The sequence below is a fragment of the Limanda limanda genome, chromosome 16, assembly GCF_963576545.1.
Source record: "Limanda limanda chromosome 16, fLimLim1.1, whole genome shotgun sequence".
Classification (NCBI taxonomy): Eukaryota; Metazoa; Chordata; class Actinopteri; order Pleuronectiformes; family Pleuronectidae; genus Limanda; species Limanda limanda.
In genome coordinates, this window is record NC_083651.1 from 18,451,132 (window position 1) to 18,470,070 (window position 18,939).

Sequence of the window (18,939 nt, forward strand, 5' to 3'; positions counted from 1 at the left end):
GAAAGAAATCCTAAAAAACTCAACCAGAGGTTTCTTAATGCAAGAATAATTGCTCAATGGTAAAATCTCTGATTGGGTGGAGAGCTTTGTTAAAATAGGTAAATCATCTATCTATGTGTTAAAGAAACTCCACATCAATAAACTGCGAATTACTAGAAATCCAAAGTGGGGTCACCTCGGGGAAATTCGACTGGCCAGATTGTGTTTATATGCATAAACATATTATACATATATGTTTACTTGTTTGGACCCAGTCCCTGAAAACCCACCAACGGTTGTCCCATTTGAACTATAGGAATTACATGATGTCAACTGGACTCCATGCAGAGGTGAAATTCATTGTGCGCTGAAAACCCTGACAGGAATAGCCATTGAACTCTTCTGAGTGCACTCAGCAGTCTAAGAGAAGTGCACTTTCTAGCCCATGGTTTGACCTTTTTTCACATGTTTTTTTCTGCAAAAGTCTGCGGTCAAATAACGTCATTATAAAATACTGATATTTAATTGCAATCAACAAATTTAAAGTTTCAATCTCATCCTTGAAGATTCTGTTTTGTTCATGGAACCAAAGTGAGCAGATCCTGCCTCTGTTAAGAAGAGCTCAGTCAAAAGAGTCAGTAATGCTGAACGTGGGCAGTTAAAAGGGAAATTAAGTAATTTTCATCCAAAAAAAGAGGAAATTACATTAGAAGATTCCAGTGTCATCTGCAATCAAATTCTGAAAGTAACAAAAAAAAACTTGACTTGTTAACTTTTAATTTGAACACTCTTTGTGTGTTGTTAACGTTGTCACTTTCTTCCCGCTGAGTTTGCCTCGAATGGCTTTTCATCTGTAAACATACACTACTTATGCGTTAGCTCCTTGGATCTGGGAGGGAAACTCCCCGAAAAAACATTTATCAGGTGTGATGATGTGACCAGGCCAACTACAGTACGATATCTATGCCTTGTATTATAATTTGAAAACAATTCTACTCTATGGGCTTTTCTGAATGTATTAACATTTACAGAAAGTGATACTGTAAAAACAAGTTGCCTAGGTGTCAGGTTTCTCCAACAACCCAATGACGTTTCTACATCAGTGAAGTACTTCAGCTATAAATAAACGGGCACATGCAGACTCCCTGTCCTCTGTCTTTGCTGTCCTGCAAGGCTGCGAGACCTGCCCTTTTCTAGTCCCTGCTAGGCCCAGTCAAGTGTGGAGGCGGGCGCACACACACACACACACACACACACACACACACACACACACACACACACACACACACACACACACACACACACACACACACACACACACACACACACACACACACACACACACACACACACACACACACTGCTGCACACATGCAGAGCCATGTCAGAGAGAGCAGTGTGTGACTCTTGAGTCTCACCCAAAGTCTTCAAAGTCACTTAAGTGTGTGTGTGTGTGTGTGTGTGTGTGTGTGTGTGTGTGTGTGTGTGTGTGTGTGTGTGTGTGTGTGTGTTTGTGTGTGTCTGTGTGTGCGCTTGTGAGTTCAACACTAAGGAACTGCCCAGGGGAAAGGAGCACATGAACAGTGAAAAGGGGCCAACTCAATAATGCAAATACTGGCTCATTAATGAACATTATACATAAATGAATAATGTTTTATCACTTGTAGCAGTGAGATTATAAAAGCTCATCCATTTTTAGAAGCAATTTTTATCTCATCAAGTGACTTATTTGCAAATTTTCACTTGACCAAACCTTGCATTTCCTGAATGCTTCAGCTGGTAAATTAGTTGTGAGATATATGATTGTTTTTATTAATTTGTGAGATAATAGCTTCCACTCAAGCAGCAGACAGAGAATTGTGATTATTGTTGACAGTAGGAAAAGAAGTGAAGTTCTAAAAAAAGATAATTTGCTCACCCAGAAATCTGTGTATCAAAGTCCCTGAACAGAAGCAGCAGATGTTCCTTTTCCCTCAAACTTATCAACCTGATTTCAGTTTTGAGACTCGAGAGTCGATCTGAAAAGCTGGAGTTTTAGCTAAAGCTGATTTTTACGGCAGGTCAGCAATCCCAATTTCTCGCAGACAATTTGTGTCTGAGCCTTCGGTTCCACAGCAAATCTCAAATATATTTCTCCGTAATCTTCCAATCTGTAACCCATTTATAAATGTGAACAACTCTGTCAAGGCGGGAAACAAGAGAGAAAACTCTCTTGATGGCGCCTGGAGCCGCACAGCTGACGTGGTACATTAGAGATGAACACGGAAATAAAGTGGAAAAATACAGTGAAGATTTAAATTAAATATTTAACATCTTTTACACACAAAAAAAAGTTCCCCACAGTTTGTCAGAGGAGATCCAAAATCAGGACTCTAGAAATGGTTTCAATCTTATTCACTTTCTAGAAAACTAACAGATATTAACCTTGTTAGTATTCAGCACTTTAAAATGTCATCAATGATGATATATACTTGCTTAATTTGAGTTTCTTCCTCAAACTTTATCTTTTTTACATGTCTACTAGATTAAACATGACAAGAGATGTTTCTTCTTCTCTTTGTTTTTGAGTAGCACACATTGCTACCACAATGGGATACAAAACAAACTTGACTGGTAAACAGGGTGCAATGCAACACACAATGTGTTGATTCCATTGTTGGAAATCTATTTTCTTTTAGCTCAGGGATAGCGCTCTTTTCCAAAATGGTATTGTTTTAATTTGTAACCTTCAGTTAAACTGTATTTGTTTTTTAGACGGGTCTTCATTCCTGTTGTGGTGCAGGCGTACATGTGATTTTTTGATTTATGTTTGGGTGTGAACTTACAGCACTCCTTCGGGCTGCGGTTGTTGCGGACCAGAACCTTCTGGTTCCCAGCCCGAAACAGTCTGGTCCAGTTGACGGTGTTGTAGTAGCAGAGCTGGCTGTTCTCTGCGATGTGGACGTTCCCGGCGCTGATCTCTCTGAGAGACTGCAGCTGCAGTGACGAGATGCCCTGCTGCTTCAACACCAGCAGGGAGATTCCACTGAGAAGGAGGAAGAGGAGGAAGAGGAGGAAGAGGAGGAAGAGGAGGAAGAGGAGGAAGAGGAGACCAGAAGAGTACGACAGGAGGAGGGAAGAGACAGAACAGGGAATGGGGAAAAAGGAAAGAACAAGAGGGAAGAGGAGGCAGGGAAAAGACGGTTTTAATTCTCAATTGATGAAGCTTGGGTCAGCATTCTTGGAAAAATCATATTGTTTAATTTTTCAAAGAATCATAATTCATGCAATTCTTCAACACACCTAAAACCTTGTTTTTTTACATAAGGGAGAGGTTTTATTAATGGTTAAGGTCATTTAAATGTTTGAAACTTACTTTTTGTTCAATATTCTTGAATATATTTTTTGATTTGTAAATAATTCAAAGAAATAAAACAGATAGACAACAAACTAAATAAGTAGCCCCTTCTTTTTCTTAACATGCACTGCAGTTCACCTTGGAGTCAATTCATTAGAATTCTCACTGTATTTTCATATCAAAATCATAATATTTGAACATGTATCTATTTTTTTTCACATTACCTGCACCTTATACCTTGTGCTACCTCTGAGCTTCTACTCTTGATCTTGTAAATGAGACCTAGCAGTCTCCACGTCACACTCTGCACTGCTAGACCCTGAGTGAGATTGCAATTGAAATGTGCTGGATTGCAGTTCAAACTCCAGACAGAGGGTCGGAGAGGGGGAGAAACGACTGCGTGGAAAACTCACTTTCAATCTTTTAAAGTCAACATATAGAGAAAACAACTACTTAAAATAAGTTAATTTGAGGTAAAAAAAGAAACACCTCCGCTTCAGCATGAAAACCATTTCTAATTATTTCCATTACGGTCTAGTTTTCTGTAAATAATTAAAAACAATATCCTTTCGAAATGTTGACATGCGCCTTTAACACTATTGTTTTGTCAAACTGTAATAAAAAAACTGCATCTGCCTTGTTTTTACACCTTTTTCTATATGCGATTACAAAAAAATTTAACTTTAACAGACTGACTTATTTTATTTTAATTATTTTTATCATTCTACCCACAGTCCGCTCTTTCCTATTTTTTGTCTTCGAAGCCGCCCCCCACCTTTTTCCCATAAGCCCCACTTGCTAAGTCTGAAAATGACAGGAGGCCAGCGGGGTGCCAGAGCCATCAGATATACAGAGGGTGTGCAAGATCAAGCACGGGCCAAAGGTGGGTGGCACGCTATAATTTGTACCGCGGCCTGCTGTTTCCATCTGCAAGTGGATGACACACAAGTGACGCACACCCTCATGTGCACATTCGGGCGCACACACACAGAGACGCACTGAATGTAACCGTCCACACTATGCATTCAGAAACTCTGCTTCAATCCAAATGTCATTGTAAACTTTAAGAGCACCTTCAGACATATCCCTAAAACTTAGGTGATAATTATTCATCTATCAGATTAAAGATTAATCACACGTCGTTGTCTTAGACACAGTGAGTCACTCCTCGTACAAGCATCATGCAGAGATGTGTCTTATTTACCAGAAACATAACCCACCCAAATAAATGCACTATTAACTTGCATACAATACAAATATCAGTATAACAATATAACACAATGTACTGCTATAGGTGCACCTTTTTGGAAATGTGTAAAGTCACTACCAGGTACTTTATTGGAAATGTTGTAAAGTTTGCAACAAATCAAATTGTAGATCAAATCAAACCCTTTAGCACAATGTTGTTCCATTTCATTTGAAGACATTTGGTCTTTAACAAATGTAAAGGTCATGTGATATATGCTCAGTTGTTGATTAGGAATACAACTGTTGTTAAAAGTGTACAAACATTTATCATGTACAATTCTTGCAATGTCCCCGTCTTGTGGCAACATATTACCTTTAATACATTTTGACAAATCTGACGAAATCCAACCACCACTATAATAAACATTTCATCAGGTTTCAATTTTTAGAGAAGACTGGTGTTTTGCTACATGTTTTTGCTACAAAATAAAATCCTAAATAATTTATTTAAACAGTTTCCCGTCTCCTGTACAAACACGGAGCTCGTGTTATGAGGCGGTGTTATGATATAAATTACACTCAGAGGTTCAAAAAATAATCACAGGGAGGTTATTGTATTCTCAGGTGTGTACCTGTACAGTGCTCTTCCTCCAATAGTTGCCAGGTTGGAGAAAACACTCAAGTCCGTCATGTTGTCGGGCCAAGACTGGATGTTCACATAGCCTAAATGGGGGGCAGACACACAGACACACACAAAGAGGTGCTTTTTAATGACTCACCAGTGTACTGACTGTCTATCATGTCCTCTATTTCACACAGTGACAACAATAACATGAGCAGGGCGAGCTGGCATCTCTGCGAAATTAGCAGCATGCCAGGGACCACGGTAACCGCACCACCTGAGTCTCATCTGAAAGCAGCCAAGCACAGCTCGGAAAAACTGCCATAGGCACGGCAACCCCCGAGAGAGAGAGGGTCTCAATGCCAGCTATGACTGGGTGTAAAGTTTGATCTATCAATATTTTTTAGCATTTTCTTTATCTGCCACTCGACTTTTGAATAATTCAAATGATTAAATGAATAGCTAAGAGGATGGCCGGAGCTCATTTAGTATTTTCAATAATGGATTCAGAAATATAAAATATTTAGCGGAGGAACGGTGGGGGGGTACAATCCAGCTAACGCCAGATGACAAACAAAATGGGGGGATGAGGCTGTGAGACCACGGGAGGCAGGTGGAAGAAAAGAGGTGGAGAGGATGGAGAAAGGGTAAGAGAAGAATTCACAAGATTACTTCGGCATTCAAGGCCACAGTCTGCCTCCATGACAGAGGAGGAGGAGGAGGTGGTGGTGGAGGTGGTGGATGGGCGCGGGAAAGACCCCATGGGTGTGATGGGCAGACTGGTGCGTACTCCAATCACCGAGCAGTATCTGACTCCTCTATATTAAACTGAGTGTTTCCTTCCCGCTGGACGCATCATTTTGTTTATTCAGAAAGGGAGGGAACGGCGGAGGGAGGTTTGAGGGGAGTTGCGGAGATGCATGTTGACAAGGGAGCAATAACCTTCAATAGCACTTTATTCAGTTCATCGACCATCGTATTTTTCTATGTCAATCTCAGCTGAGCAGCGGCATGAGGGTCTGAGCGAATGTTTGATGAGGAAATGAGCACCAGAGAGAGAGAGAGAGAGAGAGAGAGAGAGAGAGAGAGAGAGAGAGAGAGAGAGAGAGAGAGAGAGAGAGAGAGAGAGAGAGAGAGAGAGAGAGAGAGAGAGAGAGAGAGAGAGAGAGAAAGTCAGGTAATTGTGAGGGAGCACACACCAGGGCTCCTGCAAATTGACATGAGCGGAATTTGATGCACGCTCTCGCATTGATATTGTATTGAAGAGGAATAAAAAAGGAAAGCAGAATAAATCCAGTATAATTACCATTTTCTGAAATGGATAAAAAACAATGGATATAATATTTGTTATTAGTCTTTTTACTCCCTCACCTCTTTTCCAAGAGAGGGCACAATGTGGCTGTAATGCCATTATCATGGAACTGTGACTGGAATTCATATTTTATACAATGTTTCATGTGATATTTACACAGAATATTAACATCCATTGCAGGGAAAAAAACAACTTCTAAAAACAACCTTTGGATTCTGGTTTGATCCAGGTTGTTTATTGCTTTCCCGTCCCTGACTTCATGGTGTGTAGTTTTTAGGATGGTGAGCGCAACCTCAGCCCAGAGGCAGCGGTGCTACACAATCGTTAGCCTTGTACTTGTCGACACTAATTGTCTTAATGACAAAACCTGCAGTGCAGAGGCACCTCACAGCTCCGCCATAGCGCTGTTTTGGGGTGGGGGGGAGGTTGGGGGGTAGTGCGGGTGCTTCCTAATCAAGGTAACAAGCCACTGCATGCCGCACACTTGTCTCTAGCTAATGTAATACTACATCAACATCACACACATGCTATGACCTGCACGAGACGGGTACAGACAACTGCAGGTGCATTGGGAGCACATGCAGGTGGGTGTAGATACGCAGGAACATTTTCATAAAATCTTTATTCTGAAAGCTGCATTTAAAAGAAAAATTGGAAAATGCAGGTTTTGGCCTGAAGGTTGTCATTTTGTATTTCTGAAATGACTCGGCGGTGAAGGAGGGGGAAAGAGAAATGGTCATCTTTCTTACCCGAGTCTGTCAAGATGACCTTCAGCAAAATACTGATCACCTAACTCATCAAGGGGGTGAAAGACTATGAATATTTTTTTTTCTACTGAAGTTTTCAACACTGTAAAGTTTCAACACGGTGAAGAAAAACATAGAAAATGACAAAGGACAAGATATGCATGTCCCAGATACAAAGATGATTAAAATAAACAACCAAATAAATTAAACTTATAAAACATTTTTTTCTGCTTACCCTAACTCCATATAATATTTTACTCGGAATATGCAAGAATTTAATTAAGACATGTGAATATTTATGTAGACATGTCATGCTTTACGCTGCATGAACCGCTTGTAAACAAGATTAAAAGGAGAAAAGGAGTTGTAGCTTTTTTCCGAAAATAAAAATAAAGCACCCAAAATGGTTTACTGTGAAATCTTACATTCAACTTTTTCAGGTTGGGGCTTTAACACTGGTACAAAACCTTGGAGAAAATATCGAGACGTAGCTCACAGTTGACATCATCATTTACATGTGAGTCATAATTTGGCCATGCTGCGTAACCAAGAACATGAATGGAGAAGTCTGTTATTAACTCATGCAAACTCCATAATCAGGATAATGTCTCATTCTGAAAAGTCTATGGGTGTCCATGTTAACATAGAGCCAATGATTTAAAAAGGACAAAAGAAATCAGACTGTGGCTATTTTGAGAGAGTCTTAGTCAAATCTATGAGCCTTAGTGAAAATTGTCAAGGTGTTTGATTAAAACCATACTTTTGGTTTCGGCCTTTTCATGCAATTTGATGAAAAAATTGTCCCTTAAATTAATTAATAGTTGAATATATCTGAATCTTTGCATGCGCCTAAACCTATGTGACCACATCTCAGGAGATACAGCTAGGAAAGCTACACTGAAGCACCTCACTGAGTGGCTCGGTGCAGAAAAAAGGCAAAGTGAAAAGATCGGTTATGTGTTGCCCAGAGACACATCAGTGGCACACCAATGCACACAGCAAATTACAGTGCGGAGCCAATTAAAGCAGAAGGCCATGAGCTCCAAAGCAAAAGGTTAAGAGTGCTTAAGTTGAGATGATTACATTCTGAGCCACAACAAGGAGAAACCCACCGATGCTGAAGTGCTAAAGCAGCCTTTTGGGTGAAACCTGACCTGGTGATATGTCTTTAAAGATTTTTTTTATAAAAAAAACAAAGAAGCAAGAGCGGCTGAAGAAAAGTGAGAAAGGACATCGGAGAGGGACAGATGGACGTGCTGGAGTGTGGGATGAGAGCTGTCCTCCTGCACAGCTCATTTGAAAGCAAGAGCACTGCCGGTTGTAACCCTGGGGTCACGGAGGCAGGTTGGCTGCCTCAGTCAGCGGCCACATTCTCCTGACAGCTCGGAGAGATGACAAGCCCGGCCGACACACATCTCTGACTACATGGTGCTTGGCCAGTGGTTGCTCCCCGTCACCTCCTCTCAAGCTGCCATCACAAACCAAAGCAGAGGAAAAGCACCCTTTGGAAGCCAAGTTTTGGAACTATTCCAGGCGATTTTAAATAATTACCCTTGGCATTTTCATTATCCGTGCGTATTCATTTGTGTCAGCTACACAAACATGCACTTATGGTCATTGTGGCAGATGCAAATTAGCTGTAAAGGTAAAACTATGGCTATATATAAAGCAAAAAGCGTAAAAACTAGATCACGCATTTTTTCTACACTCACAATCTGATGTTATTTACACAGACAACAGCTGATTATGTTTATTTCATCTCCACCACCTTGGATATTTTGCATTTTACTTAGAGATCCTGACCGGAAATCTCTTTTCGACCAAGCTCAAGGTTTATTTAATGATCTCTTACCCGTCACGCTAGTACAGATTAGTGTTTTTATTGATTGATTGTCCCCTCAGCTTATTTCTCGTCTGCTTTCTTTCTTTCTCTCTTTGTCTTTTACGTCATTCAGTTTGTTCTCATGGCAAAAGGTTCAAGGAATTGTCAGTGAGAGGATCACAACCTATTTCAAATGCCAAACAAAATGGAACACATCATTAAAATCTATTGAATTCTGATACAGAATTTGGCCCCGAAAATCTTTGTTTGAACAACAACAAACCAGGTTGTCAATAAAGGCAATAAAAGACAACGACATCATCAGAGTCAAGTGAATTTGTCTTTCCAGAGAGAAGCTGTAACTGGGGCTCCCGATTAATCAAGCTTCTGCTTTCGTAAACCTCCGTCACGAATCAAAAACGTCACTCACAATATTTCCACTGGAAGATTCTCTGCCACGGTGGCGATACGAGGCTTCTCTCTGACGGCGTTGTCAAGTGTCTAAGCTGGAGAAATGACAGCGTACATGTGGCTCAGAGGTGGCGGTGGCAGAGGGGAGCAGGAGGATTAACGATGCGCACCGCATGTTCTGGATCTTTTCTTCATGGTGCGTGAAGGGAGAGCTGGGACTGTGGGACTCAAGGCTAGGCACTCCCAGAGGGAGGAGCAGCAGCAGAGACAGAGGAGATTGAAAGACTCATCTGATATTCATCTTGTGCTGCAATGTCTGTCCTTGGTGTGGACAGTCTCACAGTCCCGGGGGGGGGGAAAGGTTCGGGTAGACTTGAGCAAATACACACACAGATGCGCACACGAGCATGTGCACACTATTCGGAATAAAAGCGCAAGGGGGAGGATGAAGGAAAGTAATTACTATATGTTTCTATTTTTATTCATTTGTATGCATGTGTACATACGCATACTGTACGAGTGATGTGACTCACCTGTGATCTCTCGAACTGTGCGGAACACGCTGAGCTTTTCTGGGTCTAAAGCCTCGATTTTGAGGTAGGCATCCCTGTGAATAACAATGGGAGATCAGAACCACACAAAAATTAAAAGGACAGAACAACGTTTTGGCCTTTCATGCTGCACAGATAAGCAACGTACAAATAATCTTTTTAATGACAGAGATAAAAATGAGCTGAATTCACCCGAAGGACATGACAGTGACTCATATGATCTTTGTGTAGAATATATTTATTTTAAAAACAGTTCACTTAAATTATTGACTGATTATTTGCATGCATATAGACAGATGTTTGACCTTATGCACTCCCACAACCAATTTGTTTTAAACTCTGAAGGATAAATCCTGAGCTCATGCATACAGTCTTGTTTGGATTTCAATCACTTGACATAAACCTTTTAATTCAAAGCTACACACAAAACATAATATGCATAATGAGTGGGATTGCAGTCCCTCATCTTTTGTCAATCTGATGAGCTAAATGTTCTCAGTTCTCACCCTTTAATTCCAGTAATGAGGAAAACCAGGTTGCCATTGATTTTGGTGCAATTGACAAACTTGTCAATGTTGTTGGAGTCCACAGTCTGAGCATCCTGGAGGCTGGCGGTACCGATGCCATCGCACGCTGGGAAAACACAGTGAGAGAGCAAAACAGCATTAGCTTAGTTAAATGTTGTATCACGCTAAAACAATGGAGATTTAAAAGAGTGATAATAAGAAGAAGTTACAAATCTTTGTCTCATATCAGGGACTTTTTCAGGTTTTGCAAAAACAAAACTTCTATATGAACCCTGTTCCAGAGGCTTTGCACTCATTCAAATGTTTTCCCAAACTTGAAACTTCTGCTTTGTTTGCAGCAGACAAGAGGCGTAACTTTTTCTGTGCAAGGCAAAAAGGGATTCAGAAAAACTCTGCAGCTTTGAAGCCAAATGGGATTTGATGTTCTGACTCACAAGAAGCTGAGCAGAGGCCACTGACAGACCTGTTTGTGTATCATGGTTACAAACATAACATATCTCAGAATTAATGTGGTAATGATTTGTTGATGTTCACATGCTCGTCACGGTTATCTCAACATGAACTGTGCTGAATTACCAATACTCATAAATAACTTCATCGATTGCTACATAAAGGGGAATTAATTTACCATGGTTTTGAACATCTACTTGTTGGTTACCTTTTGGGCAGATGTCAGTGCAAGGAATGCACATCTTGATGCGGTTCTCCTCGACCTCCATCTTGTTGCTGGGGCACGCTCTGACGCAGGAGCTATGGTCCACCACATAGTTATCTGAAAAAATTAAAAATAAAAACCTTTGTTTGTCTTACTGGAACATACGGTACAATGTGTGGCAATGACACAACGTTAAACTTTTGACTGATGCAGTTCTTCAGTGACTTCATATTTCTGTGCAACTGCAGTTTCTTTATCAACCTCTTTATTCGTTCCACTTTTTGGTTGGGCCTTGTTCCATTTCACTCTTTAATTTGAACTCCAATCGACCCCATAGGAAAAGAAGCTGATATACACTGAACAAGGATGTTGGTAGACACTAGCTGGCCAGTGGCTAAAGCTACAACAACAACAAAATAACAGGAATCTGTTTTTGTGTGAGACCCAAGACGGAGAAGAATGAACCACTGATGTAATATGGAAATCAAAATACCACATGATACTGTAGGCCACGTACAAACAACTACAAGAAACAGCAAAAAGACAAGTCTATATTTCCTGCTTTAACCAACCCTGAAATATCCAAACCACCATGACTTGCATCCTTGAAGCGGCAGTTTCATCAGCCTGGTTTCTGTAACACTACAGCATCTCGTGTCTAAAAGTTACAATGCCTTCAAGTCCCACTTGCTGCTGGTTGCCCTTTTCACTGATGCTGGGCACAGCATGGGGGGTCCACTAGTAGGTGGGGATGTGCTGAGTGTTAAACTCAGAACAGAGGAGGAACAGCGAGACCAACAACGGTGCAAAACAAAAGAACAACCTGATGAGGATGCAGTGTGTTTTGTTATCACCTTTGATGGGTTGGTGAATATAAAACATAACCTCAGGCTAGACACTGTTGCAGGACAGACAGCTCATCACGATGAATGGAATAGGGATTTGCTCCATTCAGTTTTTTGTTTACTGCTTTTTGCGGCTGTTGATTTACACCACCGAAGTTTACCCCGTATGCAAGTGCACTAAAAATTCAAATCTGGCTTGATACATGTTCCTAACACACCAGAGCCATCAAAGGGACTGAATGCAGCAAAATGATACATAGCTTCTGATTTATGGATTTTGGTGATCCGACAAAGCTAGTTCAGCAATCAGCTTAGAAATGAACACTGGGGCACAACTTGATGAAAGTTTTAAACGACACAGGAACAAATCCACATCAGTCTCCCATTTGAACGATTAGAAGCTATTGTGTGTCTTCTCTGTGTGCAGAGAAGACACACAATAGCATTACACATAGCTGTAAACTGCATTACACATATCTGACTCCACAGTAGCAGCTGTGGAGTTGGTGAAGAGCGGAGGAGAACGGTAAGTAGCCTATTCACAGTTTATAGGTTTCATTCAGAGTTTGCATATTTCTGTTTTGAAATTGTCTCCCACTTGGAATTCAGACATCAGGTCCTTTTCAAAGAGGAGCTGACGTGTAAGTAGAGCTGGCCACTGCTAACTATAGAATGTTCTGTAATCGACCCAAGCGTTCATCTTGTTTGAAATGAGCAGGGATAAATATTTACTATTTAATGCCTCCCTCCCACTTTCTCCAGCTGGATCAAGAGCAGGGGATTTCTGTGCATATCGTATGTAAACTAGCCACAGCTCATCCAACTGATGTCAGGCATCATTATATTCAATTCATGTCCTGTCAGCGATAGAGCTCAGCACTCAATAAGAAACACAGAAAAATAATAAGCAAAATATCAGTTTAAAAACAAAAACAACACGCTATAGGTCAAATAGGGCTCTGACAAAACATAATATCTAGATACTCATTTGCATTTCATTCAATTTCAATAATCGTATGATAATGTATTTTAAGTTTAGAAACGTAAGGGTTGTGGTTTTAAACTCTTCTTTATGAGAAAACAGCAAACTAGATCAATTATCTGTTATATGTCCTCGCTGTGTTTGTACAATGTATAAACAATTCATTGATATATACTGAACATTTTCTATTTTGCTATTGAGAAATATAGCTCAATATTTATTGATATTCATGTTTCAATGCAATTCACGTCAGCAAACACATATTTATCCCAAGTAGACTTTCTGCAGAGCCAGGCTCTGTATGTGTGTTTGAACACTTGTGTACTTGAATGAGAAAGATAGAAGTACGTGCATATTATTTTTTTTCTAACAAAGACCGAACAAAACTTAGACCTTTGATCGATGCTTGTAAAAAAGCCACAACCTGTTTCCTCAGCTTCAGCCAACTTAAATCCGCATCTAACCTTTAAACCTCAAACAGCCGTTTAAAGATCAGCAGCAGTGTCCTCACTTGGCGTAATGTCCCTATTCCCAGGGTCCAAAACTCAAATAGGTTCTCACAGAGGTAGAAACACAAGAGTACACACACACACAAACACAAACATCTTCGGGAAGCCAAAGACAAATTGTGTTTATGGTTGCAATATTTGCCCTGCAAAATGATCCACGGGTAGTAATGAGAGGGTTATGAGAAGCTAAAGCAGTAAATGCAATTCAAGCTCCCTCAGTATCTAATTGTTTTTCTTGGTCACGACAAAACTTTGATTTGCACGTTAAAGCAGAGCAGTGGGGAGCGGGGGTGTGTGCATCCTTTATGTGTGTGTGTGTGTTTGTGTGTAAGTCCATGACAAATAGCCTATGGAAATGCAAGCAGGAGTTCGCCTGTGTGTATGCATAGTTATGGCCTTTGCTGAAAGCTTCATGTAATCGTGGTGTAATGCGTAATTATGACACATGCATTTCTGTCTGCACACTATGTACCTTCCATTCTTTACGGCATCCTTCAGATATCAACTAATCTGCTTTTATACAATCCTCAAAGACAGAACAAATTAGTGGGATTCAATGTAGTTTTTGTAAATGTTATCAAACGTTATGCTTCACTGGAAAGTAATCATATCAACTGTCAGTTATTTAAGAAAGTATTTGTTTTTAAGTTTCTTTAGAATGTTAAACGGAATTAATTAGCATCAACCACTTGTTTTCTATTTAGAAAGAACAGAGTTATTATTAGTAACTTGTTCTTGCTCTGTTCTAATTTTTCTGTTTTCTCACTTTGACCAAAATGAGGTATTGAGCAGATAATGTTTGCATGTGGTAAGGGGAGTGTGTCTGTTGATCAGTGTTCTCTTGCAGCAAAGCACAAGACTTTTATGGAAAAAAAAAAATCTCATGGTGAAAATTTGGTTTAAAGAGGGTTCACTCTTTCAGGCACGTTGGGGTAAACATTTTATTTATGGTTCAATGTGTGAGGGTTAGGTTTCAAAGTGGACCTGCAAATGAACTGATTCCTAGTAATAAGTTAAAAGCTACATTAGAATTCAATTACCATTATAATGAAAGGGTCGTGAGTTAACAGGACACCGTGTTTTTGTGCAGGTGGTGAGACTTACGTGGACACTTCTTGACACAGAAGGCTCCATAGGTGTACCTTGCCCTGGGGTTGTGTTCCAGCTGGAAGGTGGTGGGGTTGTAGACAAATGGCTGGGGGCACTGGGTCACACAGGCCCCGCTGTCATTGAAGTTGGTGCAGGCCTGTACACAAAACACACACAAAACACACACACACAAACACACGTGCAGCACACACAGTGTTGGAGCAGGTATTTAGTTTGTATATATAAAAGGTGGATGTGCCTTTACACACCTACATAGTATCTCAGACCAATGTGAGATAACAAAGATAAAAGGCTATGGATCAAACAAAGTTGAACCAAAATGTTGTGCAAAAAGACAATAAATACATTCAACAAAATACCAGATACATGATTTTGCTTTTTTATTTGAAGAATTGTTCAAATTGACATAGCGAACCACAGGGATGGAAATGTAGATTTAGCAATAACACTAAATTTCTAAAGCAATGGGAATTAAATGTAATTTAAGTGTATTTTAGAATACAGGTGGTATTTGAACATACAAGTCGAGTCTAGAAAGAAGAAATTGCTTTGCAGAACCACTTTGAAACGAAGGTGGTAAAACGTCACAGGCAGAATCTGTCCGATTTTTAGACATATTTGTGGCCACATTCAGGAAATGAAAGAGTGAGACATATGATTATGCTGTTGCCATGTCAATAACAGGTTTACATGCGTTTCCTTTTCATTGAATGGAAGTAAATGCTGGTGTGTGTGTGTGTGTGTCTGTGTGTGTGTGTTTGTGTTCACTCACAAAGCAGTCTGTGTCCTTTGGTCCATAGCAGCCACCTGCACACTCACGATGGCAGCAATCACTAACATAGGGACCGAAGCAACGGTCATCACACTGCTCTGCACACACTGTCTTTGTTACTGTGTAAAAAATCAGGACAGAAAAACATATATTATTTAACTATTATGCATCTGAATATCAAATTTTTACTGTGAACAAATTCAAAATGGATAATAATCTATGCAGTACACAGGCTATATTTATAGGAATTAATTACATTTAATTGGAATACATTTAATTGAACGGAAAAGCGTCAATGTAAAGCGTCAGTGAACAATAACATCCTTTCACCAGCAAGCACTGGATTCACTGTTGGAGTTTGTTGTAACATCTGGCCAACTGCTACCTGGTTAAAAATAAATACACATCTGTGTGGTGAGTGCAGCTGAAGCCAAAACATCTCAGCCACCCACTACTTGTTATCTTCAATCATGTTTTGGCCTCCCTGCATTGCACCCACTCTGAGGGAGGAGGAGACGGAAACATTGCGATTCCTATCTGACTCAGTGTGTAACGCCAATCACTTCACGTCTGTCCACCCTTTCCTCTCGTGCCTGTCGCGGCCATGTGGCGTACGCCTGCGTGCCTCGCTCCTCCACAGCCACGTATGTAAATGCACGCATGGCGTCTGCCATTTCACTGAGAGAGACAGCTGGCAAGAGACGCGGCTAAAGTGGATGCAAGGGTATGGGAAGTGTCGGCAGTGGGATGCATATGATGGATTGGTAAAACTAAACAAAAAATGTGTTGGTGATGGATAAAGCAGCGGAATTAACACAGTTGAATAATGAGCTGGGGAGGGAACACACTTGTAAAGAGTAAAAGCAAAATATTTTGAAAGTCTTGGGTGCAGGTATATGCTACAGAACCAATAATGGTGCAAAACGCGTGTCCATGGATACAAGAAGAATAATATAATAGGTATTAGTTGTTTGTCCACACCAAACTGCTGTTGGGGTTTTCAAGCCAGTGAACAATAGCCTACAAATTTAAAGAACTGCAATTCATTGGAAATAACATAAAAACATACAATACATGATAATTGTATATTTACGCTAAAAGCCCAAAACACCATCTTTATGAAAAAGCAAGATCAAGTCAGATTCCCTTTTCCCAAGAAATCCATCCATCCATCTGCCCATCCATGCCTCTTGTCCTTTGAGGGGAAGCTGGAGAAATTGCAGCTAACATTGGGCAAAAGTCAGTTTCACACGCACACATATTAACATCTACAGACAATTTAGAGTCTCGAATCAACCTAACCCCAAGCTGCATGTCTTCGGAGTGCCGGGAGTAAACATATGTTAAACGGGGACGAACATGCAAACTCCTCATGTAAGGCTCCTGCCGGGATTTCAACTGAGGAATTTTCTCGCTGTGAGGTTAAATATCGCCAACCAACATGCACTTAACTCCATGTTCTAACCACAAAATGGCAGTTGACATTGAAGGAATACAAAAAATAATTATAAAATATAAAACATACAGTAGTTAATGAGTCTACAGCCTAATTCTTAAAATCAGATCTGTTGATAAAGGTAAAGGTGAAACTGAAACACAAAAGGTGTCAAAATACTCATTTCTAGAAAAAGTAATGTGGTTAGAATTCAATATCAAAAACCCAACGCTGGTGAGTGAATGTGCATGTATCTGTGTTAGCGTATGCACACACACACACACACACACACACACACACACACACACACACACACACACACACACACACACACACACACACACACACACACACACACACACACACACACACACACACACACACACATACAGTGTTTTGATGTGAGCTGCATTTCCCTTTGGGGCTTTGCAGTGACGAGATACTATCAAAGTGATGGATACAAGCCACACGCAGCTCGCCAAGCGCACATTCAAATACACACGCACACTCCACCCAACGCCTAACATACAATCAGCGGCATTCCATTAACAGTGCCTGGGCTAAAAAGAAACGGCCCTCCTTTGCTCGCGACACTTTGTCAAACAAATGACCTTGCCAACGGAGAGACACAATGCTGTTGATCAACCTGGCTTTAAACTTCCACTTTAAGAAAAAAATAAAATACAAAAAAAAATAAGAAACTGCTGGTGATGACAAATACAAAGGAAATCCATCTGAGAAAATATGGCTGGAAGCTTCCATTTGAACAGGCTGTGGACAACAGCATCAGTCACAGGAACCTCTGCCTCTCGCTTCCCATTTACATGAGTTAAAATGTACTCACTTCTACATCTGGCCTCCGAAACAATTTCTTGGATAATATTGGGATTTTTGCAATGGAAACACTTTCTATAACCATTTAAATTGTCTGTATAATCTACGCAAATAACAAAGGTTTTGAGTAAATTAGAACACTTTGGGTTTAGTCACAGGCCTTTTTATTGCAAAAAAAGATTGTTCAAACACTTATTGATTAGCTGAAGAATAAAATGACAGTAGACTCTCTGTCATCTTCCATTTGGTCCTAGTGGGATGTTTGTGACTATACATTCCTCCTCTTGTAGTTAATGGATGATTTTCATTTTCAATATTTCACTGGCTATTCCCTCTGCTTCTCCTCAGCCCTTTTTTCAATGCAAGACAGTTCACATAAGGAATTCAAATAGGATAACACAGGCTCTCCAGTTTGTCCCTGTATTCCCCAGAGTTTGTGCTTCAATGAACTACTTTTTTAACATTTACTTTACTTTCAATTTAAATTAATATTTAGATTCATACAAATTCAGCCAAAATCTGTTATAGCGATGTCACTATTACCTTTTATGAAATTGAGACACAAAACAAGTCAACTGGTCATTTTCTGCTTGGAAAATTAGGGAAGTTATAACAGTGTCAGTATTTACTAATATTTTTAGGCAGCATCTAGAACACAAATGAACTGAAAGTTGATTATAGGATGATATGGTCCTAAATTGTATCTGCTGCCCCAAAGTGGCCTGACAATATTTTAATGGAGATGAAATTAATAGTTTGGGTATGAAATTTTCTGTTTTAGAAATAATGATGTTCTTGCAACATCGGCCTTCCCTAGAGCTGACACTTTCCCACACAAATCAATCAATCAATCAATTGTTAGATATTTGTGTTGGTGAGAAGGTTAATTTTTTGTTTTTCAAGTATTCAGCTAAACCTGAGCCATATTGCTGCACTATACTGACATTTTGATTTATAAAATAACCAAAGCATCAGAGGGTTAAAGAATCGTGATCCGTGCAGACCATCAGCAGAACTTGTCTTTGGTTATATAATCAACCGCAGCCTCACACTTTACAGAAGTATTCTTCATCATCTACTTCAAGGGGTAAAAGTTCACTGTTTGAATGAATTCACTTTTCCCTTGAGCTGCTGACACCAAACGCTGCTGTTTATTGTTCCTTTTGAGACAGGTGAATAATTATATCATGGATATGTCACAAAAGTGTCTCTGAAGTCATTTTTCATTTGACATTTTTCCACCTATTCACTCAATATATTTCAGCACGACAAAATTAAAAGTTGCAAAAGAAAAAAAATGGA

At 40.0% G+C, this 18,939-nt stretch overlaps 1 protein-coding gene across 2 annotated transcripts in view; it reads right to left on the reverse strand.

The window, feature by feature from the left end:
• LOC133021550 (receptor tyrosine-protein kinase erbB-4-like) overlaps positions 1 to 18,939 on the reverse strand; it is a 294,248-nt gene that overhangs the window by 79,449 nt on the left and 195,860 nt on the right. For both annotated transcript variants that reach the window (XM_061088453.1, XM_061088452.1), the window contains exons 6-12: positions 15,369 to 15,487; positions 14,591 to 14,732; positions 11,154 to 11,267; positions 10,475 to 10,601; positions 9,951 to 10,024; positions 5,137 to 5,227; positions 2,805 to 3,004 (exon numbers count right to left, since the gene is read on the reverse strand). In XM_061088453.1, the coding sequence (XP_060944436.1) occupies positions 2,805 to 3,004; positions 5,137 to 5,227; positions 9,951 to 10,024; positions 10,475 to 10,601; positions 11,154 to 11,267; positions 14,591 to 14,732; positions 15,369 to 15,487 (867 nt within the window). The remainder of the gene's footprint in view (positions 1 to 2,804; positions 3,005 to 5,136; positions 5,228 to 9,950; positions 10,025 to 10,474; positions 10,602 to 11,153; positions 11,268 to 14,590; positions 14,733 to 15,368; positions 15,488 to 18,939) is intronic.